Source organism: Macrobrachium rosenbergii, chromosome 22 (genome assembly GCF_040412425.1).
Source record: "Macrobrachium rosenbergii isolate ZJJX-2024 chromosome 22, ASM4041242v1, whole genome shotgun sequence".
Taxonomy (NCBI): Eukaryota; Metazoa; Arthropoda; class Malacostraca; order Decapoda; family Palaemonidae; genus Macrobrachium; species Macrobrachium rosenbergii.
The window spans coordinates 34,712,537-34,730,168 of record NC_089762.1 but is presented as its reverse complement, the minus strand read 5'-3'; the positions used below and the strand labels follow the sequence as shown (position 1 = coordinate 34,730,168).

At 41.1% G+C, this 17,632-nt stretch overlaps 1 protein-coding gene across 28 annotated transcripts in view; it reads left to right on the top strand.

Moving 5' to 3' along the window:
- LOC136850738 (protein abrupt-like) overlaps positions 1 to 17,632 on the top strand; it is a 340,568-nt gene that overhangs the window by 81,629 nt on the left and 241,307 nt on the right. The window contains exon 6 of one of the 28 annotated variants that reach the window (XM_067124653.1): positions 16,128 to 17,039. The exons of 25 other annotated variants lie outside the window; for them this stretch is intronic. In XM_067124653.1, the coding sequence (XP_066980754.1) occupies positions 16,128 to 16,750 (623 nt within the window). In that variant the 3' untranslated portion in view covers positions 16,751 to 17,039. Of the gene's footprint in view, positions 1 to 5,975; positions 7,057 to 8,665; positions 11,756 to 16,127; positions 17,040 to 17,632 lie in introns of those variants that run through there. 2 more of the 28 variants (XM_067124651.1, XM_067124660.1) reach the window with 2 other exon arrangements.

Below are 17,632 nucleotides of genomic sequence, written 5' to 3'. Positions count from 1 at the left end.
TTTTTCCAAATTTTTTTTTATATGTGGGAATTTTCTACGGTTAGTATGAACGACTAGCTATCAAAAAAGAAGTATTATCAAGACATCATTGGAATTTGAATGTATTTTATGTATTTATCGAAGAATTGGCTGTGATGTTATGGGTGGAGCATTTTATATATATATGTACAGTATAGAATGTTGCAAAGTGTGAAACGAGAAATGGTTTTGGTTCAAAGAACCCACATTTTTTTTTAAACGAGAGACTCCAGTGTTGCTCGCGTGGTGCACATACATACTTAAATGTACTGCTGTGAATTTCTAGGTAAGTGTTGTGAATGGGGAATGCTTTAATCAGTGGCGGTATGAGGTGTCGAATTAACTGTAGTGGGCCTCGAGAAAAAATTAAAAAAATTGAAGCTTGGTCCTGATTTGAGTTGCAGTTGTACGGATAATATGGCTGGTACGGAATGATTGCGAATCCATTTGGAAATGATTGATGAATCCCAGTTTTCTCCCACAAATTTACAATTATACACCCCGTTTTCCACAAGTGCATTTTGGCAAACGTGTGTACGTCTACTGTAGAATGTACGTATATTTGAGTGGGTCTTTACCTTGGTAGCGCCAAATCGCTACTGTAGTTGTGTTAGTAGCGTTTGCAGTCTTATATGTTATTTGCAATATTTAGTGTGATTAGATTACTATAGGATGAAAGTATCTGCAAAGTTGACTTAAAGCCTTTTTCATATGTTTTCGTTTTGAGACAAAATAATTGGAACGGAAAAAAGTTTGCACCGTTTAATTATAAATGATTTCTCCCCCCCCTTTTTACTTTTGGAAAGATCCGCTAGAAATCTCCTTTTGAGTAGTTTTTAAAACCTGAAATGAACTGAGTTATAATAACGGTATTTTTTTAACGGTGAAGAGTATGATACTGACCTGAAGGAAAAGTTGGCCTTGCGAGGGTCATCGCTGTTGATTTCAACACCAAAAGGATTTAAATTTTATCTCCTGGTTAAAAGGATCTCAAGAATAAGTCCAAAAGTATTTTGATTTGTTACATCTGGTGCACAGAACAGATACAATTTTGCCGATTCGTTTGTGGCGCAGATCGATCTCAGACGATATTGCCCATAGAAATTCCCTTTGTGCAGTGTCATGATTTGTAGCGACCTTTTTTTTTTTCTATTGTCGGAAGTATAAGCGGCTTTGTATCAGAGGCTCGACTGCAGTGTGCATGTTACGTGTGTCCAACACACACACACACACACACACACACACACACACACAACACATATATATTTATAGAGACAGAGAGAAAGCGTATGTATATAGACTCCATGGTGAACGAGATTTTAAGAATGCATGGAAAACGGAGCGTTGCGACACTTTTGTGAATTTATTTATTTAGGACTGGAATCTAGATTTAAGAGGGTGTCCCGTTTATATATATATATAGTAGTTTTTAACGTTTACGTGTTGCTATTATATGTGTGTGCACAGTATATATGTATAATTACAGTGGTATTGGCACGGATTCGCTGGTAATTTATATATAGAGTAACGTATTGCGTATGTATATTGGAATATTCTTTTATTTTAGCTGCCGTGACGATTGGATGTTAACGCCCTTCCCAAGTTTCATTTAGACTGTTGAATGGTATCGGTTTTAGAGGGCAAAAAAAAATAATTTTCACACGCGTTCCAAAATCTCTTGGGTTTCGTTCTGACCTCGTATGGAAACTTAGCCAGGACACGTGTACTCTGCGCATGCTCTAATCCATGTGGGTTAGTTGAGTGGGACGTGGGACGTGGTACGTGTACTACCGTAGGTGACACTCCTTATCTCACGTAGGTTTCTTACATGTCTTGGGGTTTTAATTTGTAAGTTATTAATAGTCCCATGTCTAACTATAGGTCAGGGTAACGGGATGACATCGGCCTTAGGCGAAAGTTGATCATTAATTGTCCTGTTTCTAACTATAGAGGTAAAGGGATATAACATTTTCCTTAGGCGAAAGTTGAACTGTTGTTGTTCAGGGGAACTTTTAATCTCGTATTATCCGTATAGTTGATCTTCGTCACTATGTTTAGAATAGAGTAATGTTCAGAAATACAGTAGTTGACAGAATTGAGGGGCTGTGGCTATTGGCCAAGGTTTTCTTTCCAAAGTCAGTAATCTAGGAGAAAAGTTACTTGATCAGTTTTCATCAGAAATAATACTTTGGTTTTGGGGGGCCTCTGGTTACAATTTTTTTTAAGCATTTACGCACATGTGCATGCGTGCAGGACCTCGTTTCAAGTTTTCGGAGAACTGTGACATTGTAAGCCCCATTTTGTATTTAAAGCTTAAAGGACACGAGATGATTTCTGACCTAAATTTGGATAAATAATAACTATTGCGAGGAAGTCGACGAAAGGGAACGCGTTTAACTCCGAACAAAAAAGTTCTGTGTACTCTTTATTTTCAAATTAGTTCTACTCATTTGAAGGTTGTGAGTTCTTATATAATTGTAGTTTATGGTGAAGACAAATAGGATTTAAAAATTTTTTTTTTTTCTAAATAAAAGTGGGAGTAACATGATTACCCATATATTTGCAAACTGTGCTGTTCGTCAAGTTGACATATCCCATGTGGTAATGGGAGTTTTATTTTGCAGTTGACACATGCTTCCCGGAGAAAGTATTTTATCCTGACATAGTTGTTTTCAGCTTTAGTTTTTTAATTAATCGAGCACGAGGCCTGGACTTACGCAGCGGTTTGCGTAACGGTGTTAACTAAAAAAAAAAAAAAAGCCTCATAAAGTATAGATACGGAAAACGAAATGCAGAAATGTAACCTGTAATTAGGTTGCTCTTTGAGAAGGAGTGGAACTTCATTCCAAAAGTACTTTAGAGATTTTAAGTGTTACATAAAGGCAAAGTAAGTGTTTCTTAGTTCATTGATACAATGCACTTTCAGTTGTATCCTGAGTGATTGCAGTGGGACTTTCTGTACTGGATCTGTAGACGAAAGAAAAGGTTTGTAACCTCGTGAAACTGCTGATTCTCTCTCTCTCTCTCTCTCTCTCTCTCTCTCTCTCTCTCTCTCTCTCTCTCTCTCTCTCTCTCTCTCTCTCTCTCTCTCCGACACTTACACTAATGTAACATAATTGTCTTAGGTTATGCAAATTTTAAAGAAAGAGTTTTCAAACGCATTTATTCACTAATTAGCGGGAAATCAGGAAGGTCTTGAAAGTACCCGTGAAAGATAAGTAATTTTAAAGTAATATTATGATATACAGTCTTCTGAAGAAAATTGTCCCGTGCATGGACTGCGGAGTTCCAGTGTGGGATCACTCCAGCCTCGGCGCATTGAAATCGCTACGTGGAGGCAGTAAACGCCATTAGTTTCCCCCGACTTGGGATTGTCACGGGATTGTTAACTGTTTATTATTAGAATTCAAAAACGAACTTTTGACATTTTACCTAATCTTTTATTTCCATGGTGGTTGATAAACTGACGCGAATCCTCATTTTTCATACTGTGTTAAGCCGGAAACCCCCCCTCTCTCTCTCTCTCTCTCTCTCTCTCTCTCTCTCTCTCTCTCTCTCTCTCTCTCTCTCTCTCTCTCTCTCTCTCCAACCATCAATCGGTAGTCGTTTAAAAATTGACTCAAAAAAGTTAAACATCTTAACATATGAGAAGAAGCATGCGTTTAAGGAAATAATGTCATCACTTCAGTGGTACTTAAACTACTTGAGCATAACTCCGCACGCAAGCAAGCACGATTGCATGATCGCACGTACGCACGCACGCACATATACACCGTAACACGAGAGATGTCCCCTTAAACCGTGTCATGTATGCTACGCTGAAGTGAATGAGTTTGAGTTAGTGTAAGTGGAATTGTGCTAGGATCTCAGTGGGTAGTTGAACGGTGCTAGAACTGTACTTGAACGAGCCTCTCCTTATATGGAATGTGATAGCGCCTTGTGCCTCACGATTTTAATCGTTCTGATTAGGAACACTTAACTCGGCTTCCTCTCTGCTGGTGTCGATTGGCCAGTGGGGATCAGTCTGTGGGCGTGTAGAGGGGCGTTGCAAATTAGGGCCTGCTTATAGAGTTTTGGGGCAGGCGAGGGGAAGTTTTTTATGGGGATTTGTCGGGCAGGACTGTTACTTAGGGCTGTATGTGAATTCGGACCGTCATAAGAAACCAATGTTATTGGGATGAAAGTGGGAGACGATGGTTTATAAAGAAGTGAATCTTAAGTCTCCCAGCATATGGGGAACTGTAAAACTATTTCCATGAATTGAACTGTTCTAATGGGATGAATGTGGGAGACGGTAGTTTATAAAGAAGTGATTCTTAAGTCTCCCAGCCTGTGGGGCACTTTAAAACTATTTCCATGAATTGCATTATTGTAATGGGATGAGTGTGGGAGACGGTAGTTTATAGAGAAGTGATTCTTAAGTCTCCCAGCGTATGGAGAACTTTAAAACTATTTCCATGAATTACATTATTGTAATGGGATGAATGTGGGAGACGGTAGTTTATAAAGAAGTGATTGATAAGTCTCCCAGCCTATGGGGAACTTTAAAACTGTTTCCATGAATTGCATTATTATAACGGGATGAATGTGGGAGACGGTAGTTTATAAAGAAGTGATTGTTAAGTCTCCCAGCCTATGGGGAACTTTAAAACTATTTCCATGAATTGCATTATTGTAATGGGATGCATGTGGGAGACGGTAGTTTATGAAGAAGCGATTCTTAATTCTCCCAGCCTATGGTGAACTTTAAAACTATTTCCATGAATTGCATTATTGTAATGGGATGAATGTAGGAGACGGTAGTTTATAAAGAAGTGATTCTTAAGTCTCCCAGCTTATTGGGAACTTTAAAACTATTTCCATGAATTGCATTATTCTAAGGAAGGGTGAAACTACAGTGAAAGGCGCGAGGGATCTATTATCGATGGGTTCCGTTGATTTTACCTAGTTGTAATTTTCTTTACTCCTTATGCCAAGTCCTTGCTGTTGGGTATTATCCGGTATTACCTGGTGTGATTAGAGGGTGCTACTAGACTCGAGGGGGGAAAAAATATGTGCTACTAGAAATGTAACGGAGGGGGATGGGATCTTGTATCTAGTTCGTAGGTCGTTATTGTGTGATGAGTTTTATATCTATTAAATAGAATGACTTGCCGGGATGATCGTCTTTGTTTATACTCTGGGTAGAGATGTTGTGTACGTTTCGACGAGGGTTACGTGTGCAGTGTAAATGGTGCCGATAGAATGTAGTAGATACCGCTAGATATGGATATTACGATGCTGTGAAGTACACTGATGTTTTAAATATATAGGTATATGAAGTATAAATAAATATAAATATATATATATATATTGATTTGCCAAATTGTAAAGAAAATAATAGTAGCGCTTCCACAGTAACTATTAGACTAGTCGTGTACAATACATAGTGCAGTATTGCTGATAAATTAGTGCGGAAAGATATAGCTAGTTTTATTGTATAGGATGTTAAGCCCAGCGCGATGATTTTGTATTTCTTTCGCTTTTCGTGTAGACGGTAGCCATGTAAGGATTTAGTAGTGGCCAACCAACTGGAAAAATGTTTATAGAAGGACGTAGTGGAAATATTGGTGATTGAACCCACTGGTGATATTTTTGGGGGAGAGAGCTCGAAGGACAACTTTATAATGATTATGATGATTATTATTATAAATGTTATTATTATTATACTGCTGTTTAGGGGAATGACCTAGATACCTGGAGACCATGGCGATGGTGTCTGTACAATGTTAATACATTTGTTGAGCAGTGTTTAGTGGTGATGATGATGATGATGATGATGATAATGATGATGTTTGTGGTGATGATGATGATGATGGTGGTGGTGCGTGTGTGTTACTGTAGGCTCCGGCGGTAGAAGCAGGAGGCTGCTGCACGGCACACCCGTCGCTCACGGCCCCCTCCCGACTCTATTGCAGGTGGCTGGTATGGGCGGCGACATTGTGACGTGTGCGGCAAGTCGCTCTCCTCCAAGTACGCGCTACAGGTGCACATGAGGGACGTGCACACGGAAGCACGGCGCTACTTCACCTGCTCGCTGTGCAACAAGGTGTACGCCTCGCAGAACTCATACAGAGTCCACATGAGCATCAAGCATCGCCAGCCTCAGCCTCAACCTCACCCTCAGGCCCCCCAACAGCAGCAGCAACAGCAACAGCAACTTCAGCAGCAACTTGCTCCCCAGCATTTGATTCACCTCCCACAGCAGCAGCAGCAGCAGCATCAGCAACTCCAGCAACTCCAGCAACTCCAGCAACAGCAGCCACAGCAGCAGATAGGGTCGCTGGCTATTATGGCACCCACTTCGCCCACCTCCCCTTCGCAGAAGCTCTCTGCCCACGTCACGGTCCCTCACCTGGGGCACCACCAGATGTGAAAATCGAATACTGTAAGTGGTAACGACAGCCCCGGGGTGTCTTCTGATTGATAGGCCTCTCTCTCTTTTTGTCTCTTGATGATCGTTTTATATAATGAGGGCCAGTTACCCTTAACCCCCACTCTAGAGGAGGAGGAGGTGGAGGAGAGGAGGAGGAGGTGGAGGAGAAGAAAAAGGAGGAGGAAGTGGTATAAAAGCTAAAAAGCTCGGACGCCCCTTTTTCCTTCTTTTAGCATTTCACCCGTGGCGTCGGCTTCGGCTTCGGCTCCGGCTGCCGCCGCAATACAATTGCCAAACAGTGATACAAGTCATACAAGTCATCATACAAGTTTGTTTCGAGGAGTAAGATGTGGAATTAAAACTTTGTAACAAGTTCGTGAAAGCGACGAAACTTTTGTGTGTCAGGACAGAGTAACTAAAATAAAAAAAAAAAAGGTGGAGGTTGTGGTGATACTGATGATGGCGACGATTGGGAGAGAGAGAGACACTTACAAATGTTTCCGACGCTCATGTCTTGTCTGTTTGCCTGTCTGTCTGTCTGTCTCTCTCTGCCGGTTGCAAACATAAGAACACAAACACACACACACACACACCAGAGGTGGGCTGACGTAGCTGTTTTCTGTTTGCAGGAGAGGCGGGCTCTGGAGGAGTGGCGTGTCCGCTGTGTCGGGCTGTGGTGCCACACATGGAGCTCCCCACCCACCTCCGCCTCCACTCCCGTACACAGCGCCCACACGCCCACCACAACACCCAAGCCCTTCAGTGTCCCTTCTGTCTGAAGAAGTACTCCACTTGGAATTCCCTCAAGAAGCATAAGAGTGTGTACCACCGAGAGCAATCGTGGAATGCTCGCGGCTTCCAACGAATCTTGGAGCGGGACAGCCATGAGAACACCTGATAGGTGTGTGCTGGTGGTGGTGGTGGTGTTGGTGGTGGTGGTGATGGTGATGATGATGATGATGGTGATGATGGTGGAGGAGGGGCTGAGGGTGAGGGTGGGGTTGCTGTGGGAGGAAGGGGGCATGAAAGATGTCCGTGGGGATTTGCATAGTTGTCAGAATTGGGTGGACTCGTCATCACCCTCTGCGTTCTCCTCGATGGGTTGACCCCTGGAGCAAAAAAAAAAAAATTATATATATATAACTTAATATTTAAAACCTTTTTGACAAATGTTGCTGCTGCTGCCGCCGCCGCTGCCACTGCTGCTGCTGCTGCTGTTGCTACATCTTCAATGTTCCCCCCCAGCCCTCTCTCTCTCTCTCTCTCTCTCTCTCTCTCTCTCTCTCTCTCTCTCTCTCTCTCTCTCTCTCGCAAATGTATTTCACTTGTCTTCTGTGTCATCGCGTATGTGAAGATGAGAGGGCTCACAAGTGCCATGATTAATTAATGAATTAATGCTTCTTTGCCCAAAGCATAAAATAATATTCCTAATGACACAAAAAGGGTTGTATCTGTCGGATGCAGCCGGGTGAGAGTAAATGGACTCTTCGTTTACATTCTTTATATATAATATACATATTGATACATATATATATGAAAGAAACTTGCGATTATATTAGATAAGTCTGTATGTATGTATGTATAGGATTCATACACATTTTAACTATAGCATTTGAATGCGAGATTTTTATATTGAAATATTTCCAGACAGCATTTGTATTTTAGTTTGTACCTTACTGGATAAGACTTTTAAGTAACACCAATGCATGCGTTCTTCTCTGACGCATTAGGGAAATGCTAGTCGGCTTTAGCGAGAGCTCTGCTTACTTTGATGTACGATATAATAATGATAATAATAATAATAATAATAATAACAACAACAACATGTAGTAAAAGATGCTTTGTATTGATGCTAGTGTAGCTCTAGTCCTACCTCAATAAATTTATCAACTATTTTGTCTATGTATTCCAAACTATGCATTATGTTTTATTTCTCCCCCCCCCATTCCTCTTTTATATTCACTGAATTTATTAAAAGCAAAAGAAAAATATGAGATGAAAAAATGAAATGATTAATCAAAGGTTTATAAAATATAATAATAATAATCATATATCTAAATATATTGCGTAGGGATATGATGCATGTTAATAATGTAGCCATGATGTGGTGGTTGTGATTTGAATTGGGTTGTTGTTGTTGTTGTGGGGGTTCTTTCGATGATGATGATGATGATGATGATGAAGAAGGTTGTGTTTGGGAGTCACTGAGGTTGTGTGTCTGGTCACTTGCAGGGGCCGTTGTGGTGGCGCGGTACATGGGTGGCGACTATGGTGTTGGGCATCGCGATTATGGGCGGGCGGGAGGCGGGGGTGTTGTTGGAGGTGGAGGTGTTGGTGTTGGTGGTGGAGGAGGAAGTGTTGTGGGCGGCGGCCGGGCGGAGGTCACGACGCCCTGGCAGTGCGAGTTCTGCCACAAGTACTATGGCTCCAACAACAGCCTGAGGAACCACCGCAGTGTCTACCATCGGGGACAGGCGGCCTCTTCCTCCTCCTCCTCCTCCACCTCCGACTGCTCCCCCAAAGTGCCTGCCGCCGCCGCCGCCCTCCCGACCCCTACCCTGGGCGCCGTACCTGGAGGAGTGGGAGGAGGAGGTGGTGCTGGTGGTGGTGCCAGGCCACTTAGCAGCGGTAGCAATCATCCCTCTCCCTGCAGCCGCTCCTCTTCCTCCTCCTCCTCCTCCTGCACCTCCTCTTCCTCGCTGGCCTTCCCTTCGTCGTCGATGCCCACCTCTCTCCTTGCCACGAGGAACGCCAGTGCCCACCAGGCCTTGCCTGCCCACCATCATCATCACATGGCCAGGTTGACCTCGCAGGCCTATGCCAACGTGGTTCCGTCTTCGGGGTCGCCTTCGTCAGCTTCGACAACACTCACGTCAATGCACTTTCCTGAACAGCCAAGTTAAACATTCTCTCTCTCTCTCTCTCTCTCTCTCTCTCTCTCTCTCTCTCTCTCTCTCTCTCTCTCTCTCTCTCTCGTTGACGAAGGGCGAATTCATGACAGGTAACCGAATTTAGCAGAAAATTTGAACACACGAAAACTTGTAGTATTTTTTTAACCTTATTTTAAATTTAAAGCCTCCTGTTCCTAGTTCTTTATTCTTACAGATCATCTTTGGAGAATATCTCTCTCTCTCTCTCTCTCTCTCTCTCTCTCTCTCTCTCTCTCTCTCTCTCTCTCTCTCTCACACACACACACACACACACACACACACACACACACACACACTCTCTCTCTCTCTCTCTCTCTCTCTCTCTCTCTCTCTCTCTCTCTCTCTCTCTCTCTATTGAAATGAGTATACTTCTCTCTCTTTTTTTTTTTATTTCGGAATTCCATAGTCATCTCCAGCCTGTTTAACCTCATCAGAGGCCTATCTCGCCCTTATATTATCGTGAATGTAACATGAACAAATAAATCCTGTCCATAAAATGAAATTTAGTATTTCTCAGATCAGTTCCTGAAGTTGATGTTGTTAAGCCTGTCTTTTCTTTACACTTGAACTCATAAGTGGTTTAGATAATTACATATATACACTTGCTAGTATACGGAATGGGTTCTATGAAATAACACTGTCATATGGAGGTTGTATTCTCTTCTAGATGGTGAAATTATGTCGATCAAAGTTGGCTATAATAATAACACAGAATGTGGATTTTAACACAAAATGTGGACTCTACTCCATTCAGTATGACATCTGAAACTGAGTGGTTTACACTGCCAGGAATTAGAGTGAGAAAATATTACAATAATATATGCCTGGTGAGTTGCAGTTTCTCTGCAAATGATGTAAGGTGAATTTATATGCCTTTCTATAGAGAGAAGAGGCCTTGCAAATTAATATCTTGATTTGTCGCTTTTACACCTCGACGTAAACTAATCAAACGATAGTCCTATGGGCTGTCTCAATAAAGGAAACGATTGATTCTAAACTCGTTTTTCTCTATCCTGTGTGGACTTGCCGTTTGCCCGAGAACTTGACTCTTGCAGTAATTAATGTAACTCTTTGTGCTGTCATAAGTATAGAATTAAACTTGGCAACCATTTCTAAAAATCTTGCTATAGAATTCAAGGACAGAATTTATGGGAACCAAAGAAATTTCTAGTTAAATCAATGCTTCCGTTTGCCCGAGAACATTATCCTTACAATATTTAAAGAAACTCATTGTGCTCTAATACGTATAGTATTAATCTTGGCAACCATTTCTAAAAGTCTTGCTATAGAATACAAGGACTGAATTTATGGGAACCAAAGAAATTCCTAGTTAAATCAGTGCTTCCGTTTGCCCGTGAACATTATCCTTACAATATTTAAAGAAACTCATTATACTGTAATACGTATGGTATTAATCTTGGCAACTGTTTCTAAAAATCTTGTTATAGAATACAAAGACCGAATTTATGGGAACCAAAGAAATTCCTAGTTAAATATATGCTTCCATTTGCCCGAGAACATTATTCATACATTAATTAATGTGACTCATTGTACTGTAATACTTATAGTATTTATCTTGGCAACCATTTCAAAATCTCTTGCTATAGAATCCAGACTGAATTTATGGAAACCCAAAAAATTCCTAGTTGAATCTATGCTTTTTGTGGTAAGCCCTCAGTAGGCTGGCGACCGAAATCCCCTTTCACTAAATTCTTGAGAATTCTTTTCATGAGTGGTATAAGAAGCTTTTGGGCATAATGTGTTTTTGTTATTATTGTAGAGCAAACGTACATTGCAACCATTTCATTTAAGACAGCTGTGGGACATACAAGTCACTTCCCTTATTGTCTCGGTTTTTAATTAAATAAAATGCAAAAAGATTGCCTTATAGTTATCAGCATATATAAATGGACTCATAATGTCATTATCCCCAAGCGTGTGTCTCATGGGAGAGATAGTTAAGGAACTGAAGGTCAAAACGTCTTGCCAGATCTCTGACATAGATAAAAATATGAGTGCTTTATATTTTTATTTATATGATTTATTGATCGAAACTTTTGTGCAAGCAGTATTTCCCCTTCTGATTTGGCTTATATTTTTGAGAATACTTTCACTTACCGGTTCTGTAAGTGAAGTGTCACGTTTTAAGCAATCGGAGAACTTCCTTATTGTTATCGAGCATTGGCTTCTCTTTTTTTATGATTATTCAAAGGTGAAAAGAAAATAACCGAGGGATTGAAGGATTTTAGTTTTTGTGATGTTACAGTTTGTGCTGTTGTAAAAGCAGGTGATCAGTTTAAAGTCAAATAAGAGATTAAGGTCCTATCTTTGTAGAGATACCGACTTGAGATTTCATTCAAAAACGCTGGAGAAACAGAAAAATAAAATAAAATAAAGAAAATTTGCCAGTTATTTACTTGCAAGTTGAATTAAAGTCTCACCTTTGAAGAGATAGCGACTTGAGAATTTCATTCAAAAAAGTTGGAGATACAGAAAAAGAATAAAGGAAATTTACCTACTTTATTTACTTGCAAGTAAAGAAACTCAAATGATGACCATCAAAAACAGCCGTAGATGCATTTAAGCGTCAGCAAAGACCAGAAGGAAGAAGAGCATTGTATTATGCATGTTTACTGAGAGGGAGACAATCTCTAGCTCACTGTATTTTAGACCCTAGACAGGAAAACAGGTTTATAGAAACTGCTGGGCCTGTACGTGAGACCATATGAAGGGAAAAGGTTGACATGTTGGCTAAGGCTGAAGCATGTGGGTAGTGGGCATCAGGCCAGTGGTCATTGTTTTTGGATATAGGAAGATATGAAGAAACATACACTTTAAAGAACCGGGATGGTGAAATGAAGATTTGGTGTATTTAGAAAAGGAAACTGAGGTACAATTAAATGAAAAGAGGCCATGTATATGTATTCAGGATAATGTTTGAGTAGTCAAGGTTCAAAAAGAGAAAGAAAAGAACAAGACAATGTAAAAAAAAAAAAGAGGACATTGCATCATTGGAGTATAAAAGAGGTGAGCAAGAACACCGAGTGTTAATGGGGGTACAACTGTGGCAAGGTAGTGATAGTATGCTTATTCAAAGGAATAAAAAAAAAATGGCTGAAGGATTTTAGTTCTTGTAATTTTACAGTTCTGGCTGTTGGAAAAGAAGGTAATCAGTTTCAAGTCAAATTAGAAATTAAGGTCCAGTCTTTTAAACATTGGTGTTTTAGTGCTTGATATTTGCTCCAGCGGTTTAATATGTAAGAAACTGCACAAGTTCGGGTATATAATTGTAAGTGTGTATGTGCTTCATGTTTTCTGTGAATTTTAGATCGGTTGGGACCAGTTTACTGCCGCGTGAACCCAAGTGGCCCGAAATGAAGCAAGTGTGTAAAGCTATTAATTCGCAGAATTATATGTTGGCTTCATACACAAAACCATAAACTTTGTAAATCGTTAATCTTGAATTATATTTGACAACAAAATCATATGCTGCGTCCAATATGTATTAGATTCTTTTTTCGCTGATAAACTTTTCACATGAAGCAATGACCTATCGTTTCGGGTTGTATTGATCCCTTGACTTTCAAATCAGCTCAGTGCTTACCCCTTACCTCCCAAAACACTTGAGATCTCCAATATCTGTAATCAACGATATGGATCCTGTAAAGATGGTTTGATTGACAACCTCGTATTCATTTTTAGATTTATCAGGTCAAAAGCTTCTTGACCTTGAATGGAATATTAAGTCATTAGCCTTGGCAATTCTTGCATTGCATTGGGATCTGATATACAGCAATGTTAATAAAAAATCTCTCTCTCTCTCTCTCTCTCTCTCTCTCTCTCTCTCTCTCTCTCTCTCTCTCTCTCTCTCTCTCTCTCTCTCTCCTGCAGATTTAGTGATGGCTCATTTCTCCCTGCGCTTCGGTAACCTGTAAACACGTCCTTGTCTCAAATCATATTGAATGGATTCTAGACTTTACAGAGTTGAAACAAAACAGAATTATTCCCCAGTTGTAATCGCCAGCTTTGGCTACGATTGAACACCATTGAAAGGTCTTTCCTCTTTTCGTTTTACAATTATTCCCTAGGGCATTGCTGTCCAGTGGTTTTCGACATTGCCCCGATCCTTCTTAGGGCGTGATGTATCCACAAGTCTCTCTCTCTCTCTCTCTCTCTCTCTCTCTCTCTCTCTCTCTCTCTCTCTCTCTCTCTGTGTGTGTGTGTGTGTGTGTGTAATAAAGTATGGATATGAAAGCCGTTAGAACAGAAATGGTGTCTGTATTTTGGGGAAAAGTTTGGGATGAATGAATGACAACCGCTGCCTAAGAAAGAAAGAAAGAGACCACGGAATAAAAGAAAGGAAGGAAGGATCTTTGGACGATGCTTGGTACCTGACAGATATATCAGGATGGGAAAGATGAACACGTGAAGGGATTGATTTGCTTACCTCGTGTCAACAGTGTTCGAGTGTTCATTGCAGAAGAAAAAAATTTGTTTGACAGAAGAAAAAAGTTTATTTAACAGAAGAATTTTATTTATTTATTTATTTATCTATTTATTTATTTTTTTTTTTGAAGAATAGACTGGAAAAACGTAATATAAGTTGGAAAGGGTTTATCTAGAAGTGGTGAATTTGGGCGGATGAGATGTTAAAACGGAAGTTATACAACTGTCCAGGAAACGCGAGGGTGGTGTGTTTGTGTGTGTGTGTGTGTGTCTCGAATATTCGTGAGTATAATTTATTAGCAAATGTTGCAAGAGAATAACCGTTACTATACGTGAAGATTTGCACAAGGACTACGAAAAAAAATTTCAGCTTGATAAGATGCAAGCATTTTTTTTTTATCACATGAAGGCCTTAAACAAGAAGATGAAATGCTTGTGATCAGGAGAGTCACTGATTCGTAGTAAGGTATGAATTAAAGCACGGAAAATGCTTCAATTAAGAAAGTTGCCAGTGTCCCAAGGAGACTAATCTTCCGTGTGCTTTTCTCTTTAGTGACAACTTTTGTCAGTAGAAGATAGTGGTATAACTTTAGTCAGTAGAAGACTGCTGATTAGACGTGCATCCCGAAACTGTCTTGATGGCGGACAGTCACAAAATTGTCAGTAATACAACGGAATGCCAGTGGTGATGTACCAAAATTTTTGCGTCCTTGGTACCCCGAGTTAGCACTTTGGGATAGGCCTGGAGGTCGTATATTTTCTTTTTTCTTTTTATTGCAGTCAGGGTAGGCGAGGTATGGCTTTGTTATTGTGACTAATACCCAGGTGATAAACATTGTGGAAGTTACTTCAAGAATTTTGTATTGCCAGTAAAAAAAAAATATAAAGGTGCCCAAAGTTATTTGCATTGAATATTCTCTCTCTCTCTCTCTCTCTCTCTCTCTCTCTCTCTCTCTCTCTCTCTCTCTCGTTACTGTATTTCTCAAAATCATTTTTTGTTTTGTACTAAAAGTGCTTATTTGTATGTTTTTAACTGTTCTCTTCAATTTTTATGGTTTACTAAAGAACACTGGACACTAAGGACAGAATTGCATATATATATATATATATATATATATATATATATATATATATATATATATATATATATATATATATATATATATATATATATATATATATATATATATATATAGTGAAGTGGCTTTTGATGCTGTAGCTGTCGTAAGATCATGCCAAAATAAAAAGGACTTCGTCTGCCTTGATATTATGAAAGAAAAGACGAGAAAGGGAAAGTGGTTTGTCTCGCGTGGACTAATTTTTGAGACAACACCAATGTCAGATTTTTTGAAGGTGACGTATAACACCTTCACTTTTTCTGAGCGATTGATTTAACTCTTTATTTTTTTGTATTTTTAAAACTTTGATAGTGCGCTTGGTTTATCTTATTTTTGGTGAGATTGAACGAGGATCAGAACGACTGATTCTCATTAGCGAAGAGGGTCGTGGTACCTGTCATATTTTATATGAGCGCCTTAGGATAAATTCTAGGGGAGAGCCTGCCTATTATTTAAGAATATATTCCGTCACGGAGAATGGAATTCTTCGTTTACAAGTAAAAGAAAAGAAATCCTTGTTTTTTCTATAAAAAAAAAAAAAAATTTTCTCCGTGTCTTCGTGAGTTTTTTTTTTTTTTTTTTGAAATCGCCTTTCAAGAAGGAACAGAACTGCCTACTCTGTAACCTTTGGAAATTTTTAGATTTAATTTTGAACTAGTGGATAGTTCTTCTGTCCCCATCATCCTTAATCTGTACAGAAAAAAAATTGGAGGATCTTGTATGAAGCGACAAAGTCGTGGACATACAGTGGGGGAAACCATTCATTTTTTGACATCACGCGTCGAGTTTTGTCAGCACGCGATGAATGCCCATATGCAATACTTTTCTTACTGAAATATTTTGCTCTTTACCTGATTACCACTGGAGGAAAAAGTTTTTTGTAAAAATGCCTGTGTGGATGTTTTGACGTTGTTCAGGAAGAAGTGTTTGTGTGGTGTTCTTGTTGGTGACTTGTTCAGTGTGCGATTGACATTGCGTTGTGTGAGAGAGCAGTACAGTAGACGTAGTGTCATCAGATGGTGCACTTTTTAGATCTAGATGGTGTCATTCATGCATGGTGGAGCAGTAGCCTTCCACAGAGATTTGCTTCTTAAGTATTAGAAAGAGAATGATGGAGGTTGACTTAAAAAGAGGCCAGTTGATGTCGTCGACTGAAGAGATTTATGGCTGGAGGGTAACCGTGGGCGTCTCGTGTTGCAGGTGGGGTGTCGGTGGGCGGCTTGACTCCCGCCTTTACCCCCGGATACTCCCCTGAGGACCCCCCAGCCATGTCCAGCAGCAGCAGTTGCAGCATCATGAGCAGCAGTGGCCTCAGCATTCTGAGCAGTAGGGGGAACCACTGTGGCACCACGCCGTCAGCAGCCCTGATGAGGGGGCCGCTTCCTAACGCTGCTGTGGCAATGAGGGCTTCGAACTCCATCATGACCACGTCGTCGTCGTCTTCGTCGTCGTCATGCCCCATTTCGACCCCATCTGCAGCCTCTCCTCCTTCCTCCTTCTTAGTCAGCGGAGGGCAGGCCGCAGCGGCAGCTGCTGCAGCAGCCGCAGCCCTCGCGGGGCACATGGGGCTGTCACCGCCGCCTAGCCAAGGGACTGTCGCTTGTCCTTATTGCCACAAGCTGCTGCGCTCACACTCAGGCCTCAAGACGCACATACGGGATCAGCACACCACCAACACCCAGGTCATGTGCACCATCTGCCACAAGTCCTACCGCAACCAGAATTCCCTCAGCAACCACATGAGCCTCTACCACAAGGGCAGCAACGGGCCCGGCAGTCACGTCGTCAACCATCCTCACCCCCCGCCACCTACTCAGCTCTAAGAAGAACAAAAGTACCTTGTAGTATGTAAATAGTACCTCGGAAAGACAAAATACTAAAAAACCAAAAAATGCTTCCACCGCCTGAAGAAGTATTACAAGTATGGTGTGTATGTGTGTGTGATTGTGTGGGTGTGCGTGTATGGGAGAAGAAAGGGAACGAGTGGTTGGGAATGCCTGGAGAGTGGAAGTGTCTGTCTTTAGGATTAAAAAGGGGTTCTAGGTCGAAAATGAGTGAGCGAGCGAGAGAGAGAGAGAGAGAGAGAGGGCGCGCGAGAAAGGAGGAAGTAATGCGTACTGATAGGATGTGTTGTTTGTTGCAGAAGTGTACCGGCTGTTTGGGGACGGGCTAGGGGCGGCGCCCGTGTCGGGAGGACGGGGCGCCAGATTCGAGTGTCCTGTGTGTGGCAAAGTGTTGAGCACCAGTCATGGCCTGCGCAGACACATAAATGACAGACACACTGTCCACCTGACCTCTTACCGCTGCTACGTCTGCCACAAAGAATACCGCACTCCAAATAGTCTACAAAATCATATCTATGTATACCACAAAAGAGAAGGAAAAAGCTGAGGGTGAGTGTACAAGTAGGAGTGGTAGTTTCAACGCCTTGCAGCCTCTTGTAGCCAGAGCCGTAGTAGTGGCATGCCCTGTAGACAGACCATGATGATCATGATGATGATGATGATGATGATGAGAGAGAGAGCTCTCCTCCTCCTGCACCTCCAAACCCCCCCGCCACTTGACCATTTCCTTCTCTCTTGCAGAGAACAGCCAGGGTCGCTTAGAGTGTCCCCATTGCCACAAACTGTTGAAGGGCACAAGTCTACGCAAACACCTCGAAGACATGCACACAGTTCATCTGACATCTTACGAGTGCAAGATCT